General features: G+C 35.1%; 1 protein-coding gene across 4 annotated transcripts in view; it reads left to right on the top strand.

Annotated features, from left to right (window-relative positions):
- Window positions 1-15,400, top strand: part of CUL2 (cullin 2) — a 122,361-nt gene that overhangs the window by 19,864 nt on the left and 87,097 nt on the right. For 3 of the 4 annotated variants that reach the window (XM_007504739.3, XM_001366362.4, XM_056800035.1), the window contains exons 3-4: window positions 11,842-11,944; window positions 14,969-15,063. In XM_007504739.3, the coding sequence (XP_007504801.1) occupies window positions 11,842-11,944; window positions 14,969-15,063 (198 nt within the window). Of the gene's footprint in view, window positions 1-11,841; window positions 11,945-12,760; window positions 12,822-14,968; window positions 15,064-15,400 lie in introns of those variants that run through there. The other variant, XM_007504740.2, reaches the window with a different exon arrangement.

The following is a 15,400-nucleotide window of genomic DNA, read 5'->3' on the forward strand; positions in this document are numbered from 1 at the left end:
GAGAGAGGACGCCCGCAGACAGCTTTCCTTCAGATCGGTCACGTGAGTTAAGGACTGATTCTTTCCACCTGGGCCTTTAGGCCTAAACTCCCTCTGCCTTGGTCAGAGGTTGAGTAGCCCCTTTTCCCTTTTCTCTTCTCTCCTTCTCTCCCTCTCCTTTTCCCTACTCCCGTTGTGATTAAACCTCCATAAACTCCATTCTGACTTGAGTGTTCATTTTAGGAATTTCATAAGTAAATTCCTTGGCGGCCATTGTTCAATATTACATAAATCCTGTAGCCACATTTTAGCCTTTACAATATTATAACCCTCTCACAGAGGCCTAAATTTCCCCATTACAGTTTTGGCGACCACGAAGGTAGATGGTACATTTAGGTATATTATGAATGATTGGATGGCCAGCTTAAAAGAATAGTCATTAGTAATTTTATGTCACCTTGGGAAGTTCCTGTTTAGTTGAGGAACCCAGGGGTCTATTCTTGATCTGGTACTAGTTAATATTTTGATGAACTATTTGGTTAAAGACATAAATGTCATGACTCTCAGATTTACAGATGATATAAAGATAAGAGAGATAACTAATGTACTGGATAACAAAATATGGATCCAAAAAGATCTTGATAGAACATTGAGCCCATCTTTAAAAAATGAAATTTAATATGGATAAGTAAGCTTGAAGTTAAAAAAATATGAACTGTAAAGGTATAAGTTTGTGGAGATATAGTTACATCACTGTACATTTAAAAAGGATTTGAGTATACCCAGAGAATCAACTATATTTTGTGGCAGCCTAAAAAACACTTGTGAAATCTTAGGTTGTTAAGATATGTGGAAGGGGGCAGTCAGGTGGCTCAGTGAATTGAGAGCCACGCCAATAGGCCGGAGGTCCTGGGTTCAAATGTGGCCTCAGACATTTCCTATCTGTGTAACCCTGGGCAAGTCACTTAACCTCTGTTGCCTTGCCCTTACTCTTCATCTGCTTTGTAACCAATATACAGTAGTGAATCTACAACAGAAGGAAAGGGTTTTTAAAAAAATATGCAGACAACTGCCAGTTCTAAAATAGTCTGAACAGTCCTGAGCACCATACTTTGGGAAGATGCACTAGAGAATGTTTAGAAGAAGGTAACTAGTATATTGAAGGGCTTTAAGATTATAACTTAAAAGATTTGGTTAAAGGCACTTAAACTAGAGAAAAGAAGACTAGGGGAGGATATGGTAGCTGTTTTAAAGTATATAAAGTGTTTTTGAAGGGGATTAGATCTGTTCTTGATTCCAGATGCCAGAACAAATATCAAGAATTGGAAATTGCAAAAAAGGCAAATTTGTATCTAATATAAGGAGAAATCTAATAACAGAGCCATTCAGAGTAGAATGGGTTTCTTGGGAAGTAGTGGGTTTACCTGTATTTGAGACTTTCAGTAAAGGCAAAATGTCTATTTTTTAGGAACATTATATAGGCGATTCTATCTTAGATATGAATTAGATTAGATGGCCTTTCAAGTACCTTCTAAATGAAATTCTCTGATTGTTTCATTTGAGATCTATGAAAATACAGATTTAAGTAGAGTGGAAAGTAAATTAGACATAATATCAGAAGACTTGGTTTTACTATTTTTGGATGGGAAGCCATTTTACCAATCTAACCCATTTTTCTCTCTTTATGAAATGAAGTCAGTGATTCCTAACAAGAGTGTTGTTTTGAGAATCTGGTATAATAATTACTATAAAACACTTAATGATAATAATAACTCATCTAAATAGTATTTTAAGGTTTTCAATGTACTTTATACACATTATTTCATTTGTTTTTCTCCCTTGTGAAGTTGGTGTTATGGTTATTCTTATTTTATAAATGATAAACTTAAGATTCTGAGAGGTTGGTTGACAGCCCAGTGTCATGTAGTTCATATGTATCTGAGATGGATTTACACTCAGGTTTTACTGAATCTGAGTCAGAACTTTATTCTTTATTTGAAAGCTTAATTAAGACAAAAAGGGAAACACTTATTAATATTATGTTTATAATTCAACATTTATTGTAGCAGTCACTATTTTAGAGACAGAAGACAGATACAGACCCTGTCCTTGAGGAGCTCAGACTGTTGTGGAAATAGACTCTGTACTGTTCTATGAGATTTTTTTTTTCTCATCTCCTTTAATTCTGTAACACAGCTGGATGTCTCTTTCCTCCTCCCAATACATTCTTGTCTCTTGGGACAAAATTTGTTTGAGGAGTTAGGTGGGATTGTATCTGGGAAAGCTGGAGTAGGCTTTTTGAAAGAGAACTACTTGACTAAAATTATACAAAAGAAAATAATAGAAGAATGGCAAAGGGGGAAAAAGAGGAATCAAAAGAGGTGAATAGAATGAAAGAAAAGCAAAGAAAAGAGACATATCTTTTTGACTTTCTAAATTGTGACAGCAAATGATTTTGATGTATTATAACTGAGATGTGATGAAATTCTCTGTAAAGTAAAAATACTGTTTAGTGATTCAACCTAGGTTATTTCTAGTGTGATTCTTCTGGGACCAACCATAATAATGCTTTTATTGCTTTTCTTTCCAGCTACTTTAGGAGCTAAGAACTTGTTATTTTGTTTTATTGTAACTAAGGAAAAGAAGAGAGTAAGTTTTTATGAAGCGTCTCCTATGGACTGGACATTGACACTATGCTATGCCCTGGGGATACAAAGGAAAGCAAAAGAGAGTCCCTGTTTTTAAGGAGTTCCTAGTCTAATGGACAAGACAACATGCAGAGTTACTAAAAAAAAAAACAAGAGACATGTAGGATAAATTGGAGATCATCAATAAAGAGAAGATAATCATTAAGCAAATCAGAAAAGGCTTTCTATGGAAGGTGAGGTTTTATCTTGGACTTGAAGAAACCACAGAAGCCAGGAGGCAGAGATGAGGAGGAAGAACATTGTAAGCATGGAGAAATAACAGGAATAGGACAAATGTAAAAATGCCCAAAGGCTGGAGATGGAGTTAAATGCTGAATCATAGAGTACTTTGTAGAGAATAAGACGTAAGAAGACTGGAAAGGTAGGAGGGGGCTAGATTATAAAAGATTTTTGAATGCTAGAAGGGATTAGGGGGCCACTGGAGTTTATTAAGTAAAAGAGAGACATGTTTATAGCTATACATTAGGAAGATTAATTTGACAACTGTATAGTGGCTGAAGTGGAGCGAGACTTAAGGCAGGAAGACCAACTAGAAGTTATTGTAGTAATTTGTTCATGAAGTGATGAGGACTACTGGCACTTAGGTGAACATATAGGAGGAGAGAAGGTCTCTTTGAGAGGTATTTTAAAAGTAAAATTTACAGAACTTAGTAACAGATTGGCAATGGAGCATTGAGAGAGAGAAAGAGGGAAAAATCAAGGATGGAATATACATTGTGAGCCTGGGATTATCTTCAATAATAATAAAAGAAATTCAGAAAGAGAAGGTATTTGAAAGGAAAGATGGGTTCAGTTTTAGACATATTGAGTTAAGGGGTTTAGAAGACATCTAAACTGAGATCTAAATCTAGAGGTTAGGAAAACCTTTAGGTTTTTATAAATAGATCTGAGAATCATCAGAATGGAGATAATTAAAACTAGGAGGGAAATTACATAGAGGGTGTGATCTGGCTAAAGCCTTTAGAAGGGTAGGAGGAGAAGGAAGATAAAGCATTGTTTAGAGAAGAGAAGTTGTCAAGGAGAAGAGGCTGCAGTGAGACCAAAGTATAATGGGGAAAAAAGAAAGAGGTGGAGCCATCAGGAATACTACTAGACTCTTCAGTGAGGAAGGACACTTAAACACACATACTGTCCTGCATTTGTTCGTTTCTTACCCCATTAGCCAAGACTTCTAAGAGAATGGCTTCATCTTTTATCGTCTACAAGTTAACATCCCAAACCCCTCTGTAATCCAGGGGCTGATTCACAGAGTGGCCTTGAACCTCCTTTTTTAAAGACTGTCAGCAGAGTACAAACTTTGATATATTCTCTTAAGAAAAGGTTTTAAATCATGAGTAGAAAGTTTTTTTTTTTTAAGAAGGAAGAACAATAAAAAGAAAAGCTTTGGGTCTTGTGGTGGGTTTGTAGGTTAATATGAGCCTTACCACACAGCAGGGTCAGCCACAATTTGAGATCTGAACATGGTTCTTCATTTGTTCAGGAAGATTCAGCAACTCTTCCCCACTTCTCAAATGCCTTTTATTAGCAGGGGCCTTTAAAGTCCTATGTGATTCTGGCTACAGAGCAGACCTTTGCAGGCTCCTAGCTTACGCTCTGGGGCTCTACTTTCCTTCCATCACATTAATCCATTTGTTCTTCTTTTGAATGACATTTAATCTCCTATTGCTGTGTCTTCACACATACCATCTTCTCTTGGAATACTCTGGCTCTCTACTCTGACCTCTAAAGATTTCTGGCTTCCTTCAAAACTTAACTGAAGGGACAACACCTGGAGGAAGCCCCACACCCACATACACATGCTACAGAAATTATTATGTATCCCCTTTGTATATGTATTATATTTATTTCTCTATAAAAGTTGTTTTTCCCTAAGGGCAAGAATCATTTCTCTTTTTCTTAGAGCCCGTGCCCATCATATTAAGCCCTTATTCAACATTTGTTGATAAATGCCTAATTGAAGACCACATGCTAAATTATAGAATGGTTGCAGTCTTCATGGATTCAGGTAGTCTTAGAAGGGTAGATATCTGAGGATATTTTATTTAATAGATATTTATCCAATTTGATAAGAATTGAGGTACTGAAAACAATTGGATAAATCTGAGATACTGTGAATTTTGATTTTGCGTTTTTGTAGGAGAGAGTAGTGGGAATTAGATGTTGCTCTATTCAAAGCATGAACCAACTTGAATTAAAAAGCTTCATGGCTTTCTTTGAATCAAATGTCTTTTGTCATTTCAGGTTACATGACTTATATACTCTATAATTATTGAAATGAGCAGTGTTTGTATTTGTTATTCAATAACTATTATGTTTCAGCATGTTTTGTAGGTATTAGGGATACAAATAAAAAATGAGATAGTCCCTGTCCTTAAGGATACCATTCCATTTGGGTTGATATAATATATCCATAGATAAGTACAGGATACACAATGGTTGTTGTAAGTAATCATGATAATTTAATAGCATGTAGAACTTTCATAACAATCTGGATCCAATGGCCCATCCTCCAACCCCTGAATGACTAGGGGTTTACTTTTTATATTCATTACATTGAGTGTAAAGTTCCTATTTGTCTAAGGCAAGTTAGAAGATAAATATTATTTAGGTGTTTTGTTAGATTGCTTCTAACTATTGCTATTTTTTCTACGTAGTATTCTGCCTTCATTTCAATTTGCTTTCGGAATGACTATCCCCAAGTTTCACTAACATAGTATTTAGAATTAGAAGCAGTATGAGTGAACTAATGAAAAAGCCAGGGAAGTAAGGAGGAAGAGAATTCCAGGCATAAAGGACAGTCAGTGAAAATGAAGATTTGGGAGATGTCATATCATGTGAGAGTGACAGCAAAGATGCAAATGTCACATCACAAATGATATCTCAGGGGAGTAAGCTATAAGAAATCTCAATATGTATGAAGTGTCTAGGTTATGAAAGGCTTTGAAAACCAACTAAAAGTGTTTATGTTTGATTCTGGAGGTGATGGGCTACTACTAGAGGAATGAAATAGTCAAATGTGTATTTTAGGAAGATCAGTTGGACTGTTGAGTGGAGAATGGTCTGGTGTAGAGGAGAGACATGAGACTGGGAGACCAAACTGTGAGGTATTGTGGTAGGGCTGGAGGAAGGTAGCAGTTTCTTCTTCTCAGGTGGTGGCAGGGAGAGAATAGAACACATACAAGATATTATGAAGGTTAAATTTACTGGACTTTAGAATAGATTGATATTGGAGAGTAGTGGGGAAAATGAGAGTACATAGGTTATGAGCTTACAAGCTTATTGGTACAAGTAACATTAAATAGAAAAATTAAGAAGAGCCAGGGTCTGGAGGTAGGAGGAAGATACATGAATTCAGTTTCGGACATATTGAATTGAAGATGCCTGTGAGACATCCCATTCAAGATGTCCAAAACGCATATTGCAGATGCAAAAGTGGAGGTTAGCAGAGAAAGTAGTGCTGGATAAGTAGATTTGGGAATCATTATCATAGAGATGTAGTTTAGAGGGAGAAAAGGACCAAACTCAAAACAGTAGGAGATATCTATGATTAGTAGGTTAGCTGTGGATGAATATCCACTAAAGGAGACCAGGAAGGAGAAACCAGAGAGGAAGGAAGAGTACCAAGAGAGAGCAGTATCATGAAAAAAGAAGAGAGTAGCAAGAAGAGGCCAATGGACAGTGTCAGAAGCTGCAGAAAAATCAGGGATGAGGTTTAAGAAAAGGCATTAAAGTTATAGTTTAGAAGGGGATAACTGTTAACCTTAGACTAGTTTTGGTTGAATGATGACATCAGAAACCAGACTGCATAGAATTAAAAAGAAAGTGATAAATAAAGTCATTTATTGTAGATGACCTTGGTATCAACTGGTCTGACATTTATGCTAAGCAATTTGGAATTATATGATGAAAGTAACAAAGTGATACAGAGATTCCACTGCTAGGCATACATCCCAGTCAGCTCACTGAGAAAATGGACTCTGTATACACCATAATATTTACAGTGGCACTTCTGTTAGCAAAGAACTGGAAACAGTAGGTGTCCATTGATTGTAGAGGAATTAGAAATGGCAGTGTAGAAGACCAAGTCAAGAAAGTTGGCTGGACCAGACCAATTACTGAGGGAAAAACCCTTGCTGAAAAATGTCAAACACATTGAAGAATTCTTCTGAGGTATATCTCAGGGATGGGAAAATACCAACAGAATGGAGAAAGCATGAATGAAAAAAAGATGATCAAGAATGTATTCTATTTTTTTTATTTTTTTTTAAGCCCTTTCTATATTAGAAACAGTACTAAGTAAGAAGAGCAGTATGGGCTAGGTAATCGAGGTTGGGTTACTTGCTGAGAGTCACACAGCTAGGAAATATTTCAGGCCAGATTTGAACCTAGGTCCTCTCTACTCTAGGCTTGGTGCTCTATCTACTTCCTTCCTCTATCTACTATATTATATTCCTGATCAGGAATATATTTTAACAGCTACCTCATGTAACTAATTTCTCATTTCTTTTAAGATTTTTATGAGATTATCTTTCTGTCTTTTGCCTTGTTATGTACTTAGGCTTAGCATGACCTCCATTCTCTCAAATTGAATTTTTCTCAGCACCTACCTCTTGCCTGCCCCAGTCCTACACATTGACTATACTTTTTTGCCTATCTAACCACTATGTGAACTAGCTCAGATGTACAGTACTCTTTTTTTTATCTCTTGTCCCCTACAATGGGTAAAAAATTAAAATTTAATCTCAATAAAAAATTATATTTTAGAGATTTATTAAATGATCATTAGAAATCAAGGAATAAAGAGGATTCAAAATAAAAACCATGTGCCCATGGCTGATTAACCATTTCAAAATCCCCACATTACCACCATCACTGCTGGCTGAAAGCCAAACGAGAGGAGGAGCAGGACTGCCCTCTGGATATTTATTCCCTGTCTACAGGAAGTACTGGATGATAGGAAGTCAGTGGGCTCCCCAGAAATGTAGTTTCCCTTTAGGGTAACATTTTCAATTATACAAGTGTCACTGATCACATTTTGCCAAACTCCAACCCATGATAACTCTCCTTATATTCCCCTTCCTCCTTTTCACATGTTGCTAAACTGAGCTAGCGAGAATCAAGAAACTGGAGTTGCTACACATTTGTTAGCTAATTTCCCTTGGGCCCTCAGTGCAACAAGGCAATCATTGTACTCGTCCCTAATTGGAATTGTTCTCTCCTACTTTCCATAGTAGCTGCACATCTCATCCCTCTTATGAAACATCCTTCTCTTCTCCCCTCCTCTTCCTCTCCTCCTCTCCTCTCATAGGTGAAGACCTTCACTCATATATCCATGAACATAAATGGAGGCTATTTAATGTGATATGTTCCTTCTCTCCTCATCTCACTTTGTTCAAGGATCTTTCCCCATTATCTCCTTACCTTCTGCCTTGAATGGAAAGAAGACCTTGTTTGCCAAGGCAAACCTCTCTAGATATACCTTTCATCCCTTCTACTTTTGTTTTCTCCCCCCCCCCCATTCCCCTGTCATCCCTAGTCAAACCCTTATATAATTCTGCTGTTTTCTTTAGCTATTGTCTTATATCTCCCCTCTACATTTTGACCAAATTTCTTGAGAGTTGTTTACACTTAGTATTTCCACTCTTTCCTCTAATTCCTTTCTAACCTTTGCATGGTATGATTTCTAGTCTTATTATTTAACTGAAACTACTCCCAAACTATAATCTCTTAAGGGTCAGATTTAACGTTCTTTTCTGAGTCCTTATCTTAGTTGACTCTGAAACATTTGACATTGTTGATCACCATTTCATTCTGGATTCTTCTTCCTTTCTGAGGTTTTATGACAGTTCTTTTGATTTGCTTCCTACCTGTCTGTCTGCTTTTTTTCATTCTCATCAACTTCTATGGATATAATTATCATCTCTGTGTAGATAATTCCTATATCCTTGGTCTCCTGAGCTACACTACCACTTGACTTTTGGACATCTCAAATTGGATATTGTGTAGTTATCTAAGCATGTCCAAAGTAGAATGAAATTTTTTTTAAAGTTTTTTTTTAATCTACCTTTTCTCCCTTCTCCTTCCCCTCCCAATTGAGAACAAAAGAAAAACAAAGCCTTTGTTTTATTTTTCCCTCTTTTGACCAGTTTATATGAGAGTGAAATTCAAATGGAAGCCACTCTGCTCACTCTGATTATGTATGTAAGACAATCTCTTCTCTAACGTATTTCTCTCTTCCTCTCTTTACAATTTTCTGTTAAGATCATAATACATAACAAAACTACTCCTAGGCCTTGCATAATCAGATTTTTTTCATTACTTTTGAGGATATCACCATCCTCCCAATCAACCAGTCTTCTAATATCAATGTCTTCCTTAACTCATTCTCATCCCATATATCCTATCCATTTCCAAATCTTATTTCTATCTTTACAATTCCTCTGTTTTACATCTCTCTCCACTCAGTACAACTACTGCCTCTCAACTGGACAGTACCATAATCTAATTGGCCTTCTTGTTCCAAGTCTCTCCACATTCTATTCCATTCCTCATTGTGCTCCCAAGGGTTTTAGTTTTTTTTAAGCATTGGTCTAACTACCTATTACCACTCCCCCTACCACCATCAGCCTCCCCTTTAATAAACTCCAGTGACTTCCTGTTACCTTCAGGATTAAATTTAAAGTTCCCTGGCATTTAAAGCTCTTCATAACTTGGTCTTCTTTTTTTCCAATCTCATTATACTTTGGTCCTTTCCATGTTGATTATATTCTAGCCACACTGGTGTATTTATTGTTCCTTGCACAGGACACTTCATCTTTAGCCTGCCTTTTCACTAACTGTTTCCTATATTAGGCATATTCTATTTTCTCACTTCCACCTCTTAACTTTCCTGACTTCATAAAAACTCAGCTAAAATTCTTGTTTCTGTTAAAAAAAAAAAGCCTTTCTTGGCTTTTATAGCTATTAATCCTTCGATATTACCTTTCATAATTTGTATGTACCTAGTTATTTGCATGGTTTGTCTCTCAGAATATGAGTTCCATGGGAGGCCTGGACTGGTTTTGCTTTTCTTTGTATTTCTATAGTGTAGTATAGTATATAGCACATAGTAAACACTTCGTAAATGCTTGTTGACTTGTATGTTGTTGACATGTGATCTATACATGTATTGAGGATATGTTTAATGAAGATGCAAGAGTATAACAAATGATGTCCTGCAGCAACTCACGCAATCACACTTGACTAAAAGAGAAAGAATATCTAGCTTTGGTTTTCTATTGATTATTTCCCCCTTCCAAATTGATTTGGTTAAGCAAAAGATAGTCTTGGAAACTTTCCAACAAAGAAGTCCTTTTTGCACATGTTAAGTTCAGACAAAATTCCTAGATAAATGCAACCACAGAGATAATTTCATTTATTGGTGCCCTGATTGCTCACAACAAGCAAGGCCTAGAAAAGGCATGTATGCTTACCAGCATTGATTGTCATTGTTATGAAGGATGGTTTGGACATAGTTCAAGTAGAAGAATTTTTTGTAGGTTGTAAGCTTCTTCATGTTTGCAGAATGCTTTGTGCTGAATTTATCAATTTCTGAAATTCAGAGCCTCTCTAGTATGATTGATGATCACTTATAAGATATTGTCCTAATAAGCCATACAGGCTGGGTAGCATAATGTACTCTGTCACTTGAATTGAATATTTGATAGAATATCTGTTATTCTGTTATTACCTAGCTAGATACCCTATAATTTGAAGTCCAGCTCACCACCAGGCAAGGTCTCTCAAGTCCTGATCTCCACATGGAGTCATGATAGTCTCTTAAGCCAGTAGTCCTAGTGGTGTATTCAGCTAGGGTTCCACCATTGCAGTCACCTCCAAAGCCAAGGCAGGAATCTTTGGAATCAATCTCTCCAAAAGCCAGAAAAAGAAGACAACTACTTACCCAGCAAGCGGATGTGGGATCTAGGGAAAGAGTCTTCTCCTTCAGCCCAGCTCACTGACACAGTGTCCAAAGACGAACTCCAAAGAAGATGAAGTTAAAAGGAGAAGTCTCTTGGACAGGAAGTTCAGGACTTTTTATAGTCCCTTTTCCATGTCACTTCCTGTCCCTTCCCCATCTTATGGGAACCAATCACAATCTTTCAATTTGCCTAGCACTGCCAGGGGGTGGGGGTGGGGTGGCAGTAGCCTTTTGAGGTGTGAGCTTACTCTAATAAATGACTCATGAATTCTCTTACTTAGTGTCAAGTAGGGGGTACTTTAAGTTCTTGATTTGTTTAGCTAAAAATAGGCAAGGGGAGAGTTCATCCTATCTTCACAGTCTCAGGCTACCCTTCTGTCCCCCTTGGGAAAGCAGAGCTAAGCTGACTTGAGACAGATGATGTTCCTAGGGTGGGGTGGAGTTCAGTGCAGTGGGGGCAGGTGGTGTTGAACTAACTCTTAACCAACAACTGGGGACCCATGGGTGACCCTCACTAGTGCTGTGCTCTGTATCCTGGGTGCTGATTAGCTTAAACATTAGACTGTTTCCTCTCCTGCTACTTCATGGATTTTCACTTATTGTGGGGGTGTCTGGAATGTAACTCCCACAATAGGTGAGGGATCACTATCAGCATATAATTCCAATGAAACTAACTGATTCTGGTTATATATTTGCATTTTACTTGTTTACAGTGATTGTTATTTGACCATCTAAAGATAAGGTGAAAGCCTATCAACATGCCAGGTGGAAATGAGTTCTACTTTCATTGAATTCCTGTAGCTCTCTGTTAATGGAACTTTAATGGTACTAATTACTCTCTGCATTGTAGCATAGTTATCATTGTATATGTCTTATCATTACTGTATCACTGGTTTTTTATGGTAAGGCCTGTTGTCTTATTAATTTTTTGTATCTCTTTTCCTTGAGTGAATCTTAAAATAGTTTCCTTTTAATAAGGTTGGCTAATGTATTTTATATTTTTCAGTGAGAATCATGCATATAAATCCTAAGAAGCAAAAGTATCAAATTTCCATTTATAAGTGTAAAAGCTAAATGTAAAAATGTATTGTATTTATTATACACATGAAATTTTAGTCAAAGATTGCCTTTAAAAAAAAAAAGATGAATCTCATGAATATTGAAAAAATTGAAAAACCTTGACAACAAATTTAGAGACATCTATGCTTTATGTGTAGCCTATCCTGAACCTCTTGGGGAAAGACTTTACACAGAGACTAAAATTTTTTTGGAAAATCACGTACGCCATTTGCACAAGGTAATTAAGTAGCATGTTAGTATAAGTATATTAAGATTGCATGCATAGTAATTGCTAAGTATTTTTAAAACAAGATGTATTGCTGGGAAGAAGGTTGTTTGAAGACTAAAATCAATTTATAAAATGGAAAATTATAGTAACTAGTAGCAAAGGCATAAAGTATTTTCAGTAGAACCATGTAATACAAAATTTAATTTAAAAAAGTACTCAGCATCCATATCCTCTAGAAGCATTGTGGTGCAGTGATGAGATCAAAGGATTTGAAATCAGGAAACTTGGGGGTTATTGCCTGATTCTGACAATTACCAAGTGCATGACTAGGTAAGACACTTAACTTCCAACAGCCTCAGTTTCCTCACCTGTGAATTGATGATAATATCCCATAGATTTTTTGTGAGGAAAACACTTTGTGAATCCTAAAGTATTATATAATTGTGAGTAGTTGTTATCCTGCCCTTTAAAAATGATGAACTTTTATATTTCTTTTACGTAGTTCTTTTTCTGATTATGGTTGCTTTCTGAGTTGAAAGAAATAACAAAAAGACATCTTTGACAGTTGGTTGTGGAGAAACAGCAGTGAGATCCTTCTCTTTCCTAAACACGACTTTAACTAAAGCCAGTGTAGAGTAGTACCAATCTCTTCTTGTTTAACTCTGAATTAGGTTGACTAAATAAAGTATTTATTTAATTTGTGAACCAAATTTGTTTTTCTTATCTGACACATTTTAACTCACCTTTATTTTTTTTTTTTTGGTGATTCTTAAATAGTCAGCTACTGCTTGTCTCACCTAAAACTTTTTCTGGCTGTCTGGTTAGTTCCCTTGATGAGAACACAATTTGAATGCAGCCAGCAGCCCTGGTCACTGTAGATGAGAAGGTAACAAGCATGATTAAAGTCCCTTTTATCTGTAAGAAAATTCATTTTGCTTTTGAATACCATTTGTAGATTGTAGATTATTTCTTTAACTAGATATTTAGGTTGTTTTAATTAAAAGTTAGGTAAAAATTTAGAAATTCCAGAATGATTTATGAACTTTCTATTTAATCTAACTCAGGAAATTTAAAGAAGAAAAATAAGACTATTTTGTGTCAATAACAGATTTAGACAAGCAAGCATATTTTATTGCTACTACAAATTGAAATGTGGAAATTTAGGAGAAGATATAGGGTTTTTTTGATGACTAAAGGTTAGTTATGTGATGTTGCTTTACAAATAGATTCCAATTAAGGATATTTTCCATATATGTAGGAGTACATTGTTAACTATGATAAGATTTTAAAAGCAATAAATTTTCCCTTTTAAAAAATTTCAGAGATATTTTTATTTTCCCAATTACATGTAATAACAATTTTCAGCATATGTTTTTTGAACTTATAACATCCAAATTGTCTGATTCCCACTCTTCTCTTCCCCTTCCCAGAGATGTGTTAAGGAGCTTGATCTGGGCTATACATGTATTATCATGCAAAACAAATTCCATATTGCTTATTTTTGTAAGAGAATACTCATATAGAACCAAAACCCTAAAATAAAACTGTAAATAAACTAATGTGTAACAACAGTTCTTTCTCTGAAAGTGGATAGCTTCTGTCATAAGGCCTTCAGAACTGTCCCAGATCTGATATTACTGAGAGGAGTTAACTCTTTCACAGTTGATCATTGTACAGTATTGCTATTAATGTGTACAATGTTCTCTTGGTTTTGTTTATTTTGCTCTACATCAATTCATATAGATTTTTCTGACTTTTTCTGAAATCATTCTGCTTATCAATTCTGATAGCACAATAGTATTTCATCATCAACATATATCACAATTTGTTCAGCCATTCCCAATTGATGGATATCCCCTCAATTTCCAATTTTTTACCACCACAAAAAGCTGCTGTAAATATTTTTATATTACTAGAGACTTTCCCCCCTTTTTTAAAGTTAATCCCGTTTTAAAAAGGAAAAACATTAGAGTTCATTAGTATTAGCAAGCATTTATTGAACACACATTATGTGCTAGGCATTGTGTTGATTGTGAAAGCATGAAACATTTTGAGTTCTAGAAATCAGATGATTTAGTAGAAAGTCTTGAAATAAAGACTGAACTCATTTAATATTAGAAAATTATGTAATAATCTTTGTTACCTTGACTGACTCCTTAGTTTTTACTTAAATTAACATTAAGGAAATGGCAACTCAAGAGAAAAAGGCTTAGTTCAGTCAACTAACTCGGTGTTAGTAAAGCTAGGTTACTGTTATTTACTTATTATCAAATCTTTAAGTATATATAAATGTGAAAATATTAAAATGTATGCATTAATGTTTGGAAATTTTCTGTTAAGAGAGATTCTAGTTCTTATCTGCTACTCCATACTTCTGTTACCTTGATTTTCAATTTATTTTCCCTCTCTAGGAAGTATATATATATATATATATATATATATATATATATATATATATATATATATATATATATATAGAAGTTGGTAAGATATTGATAACAAATTGATTCATAAAAAAAATTGACTTTTTAAAAAACTTAATAAAAATCCCACCCCAGGACAACATCAATTTATGATATATTTATAATTTGGGAAATATTGAATTCAGTTTCTTTAAAACATTTTGCTAATTTTTGAGACATGTCAGAGTTTATATGTTTTTTTCAAGTACTTATAAAGAAGTCTCAAAAAACTAAGTGAAATATAAATATTTTACAAAAAAAGAGACTATAATAATAAAGTGACTTATTTAAAAAAATATTATTAAAAGAGAAAAGAAGTCCTGCACTAGGAGTCAGAAGCCTGTGATTCTGGTTCCCACATTGCTGCTTATTCATCATAAGACAGTGAACCAGTTATTTCAACTGTAGAAATCAGTTTTCTTAACAGTACAATGGAGGTAGTGATAGTTGCTTAACTTCACAGTGTGATTGTGAATATCAAATATAGAAGTGAACTCTATTCAAATACTAAGTAATAGTATTTATATGAAAATTGTATTTTCTTTGTAAAGTGACTTTTTTTTCCTTTTAGAGAGTTCTGGAGTCTGAAGAACAAGTATTGGTTATGTATCATAGGTATTGGGAAGAATATAGCAAGGGGGCAGACTATATGGACTGTTTATACAGGTAAATATACTTTTAAACTGTGACCCCAGACATTATTACATAAATTCAAATGCCTGAGATGATGGTTTGCTTTACTTGGTAACTCTTTACTAGTGATACAGATAATTTGCTGTAGAAGAGTGTGAGATTTACCTTTTCCAAATTGGATCTATCCCATTTGCCCCTTTGTGGCTTGGATCAAGTACGTGGTATCCGTACTTTATAGTAGGAAATTTACCTATGAGAATTAGATTAAGCCTGCACCTAATAAAAAGGATTTTGATTTTTTTAAGTAATATTGGGCAATGGCACCACTCTATATGATAATTCTTTATACATCATGTGAGTGTACATAATT

Source organism: Monodelphis domestica, chromosome 5, assembly GCF_027887165.1.
Source record: "Monodelphis domestica isolate mMonDom1 chromosome 5, mMonDom1.pri, whole genome shotgun sequence".
Taxonomy (NCBI): Eukaryota; Metazoa; Chordata; class Mammalia; order Didelphimorphia; family Didelphidae; genus Monodelphis; species Monodelphis domestica.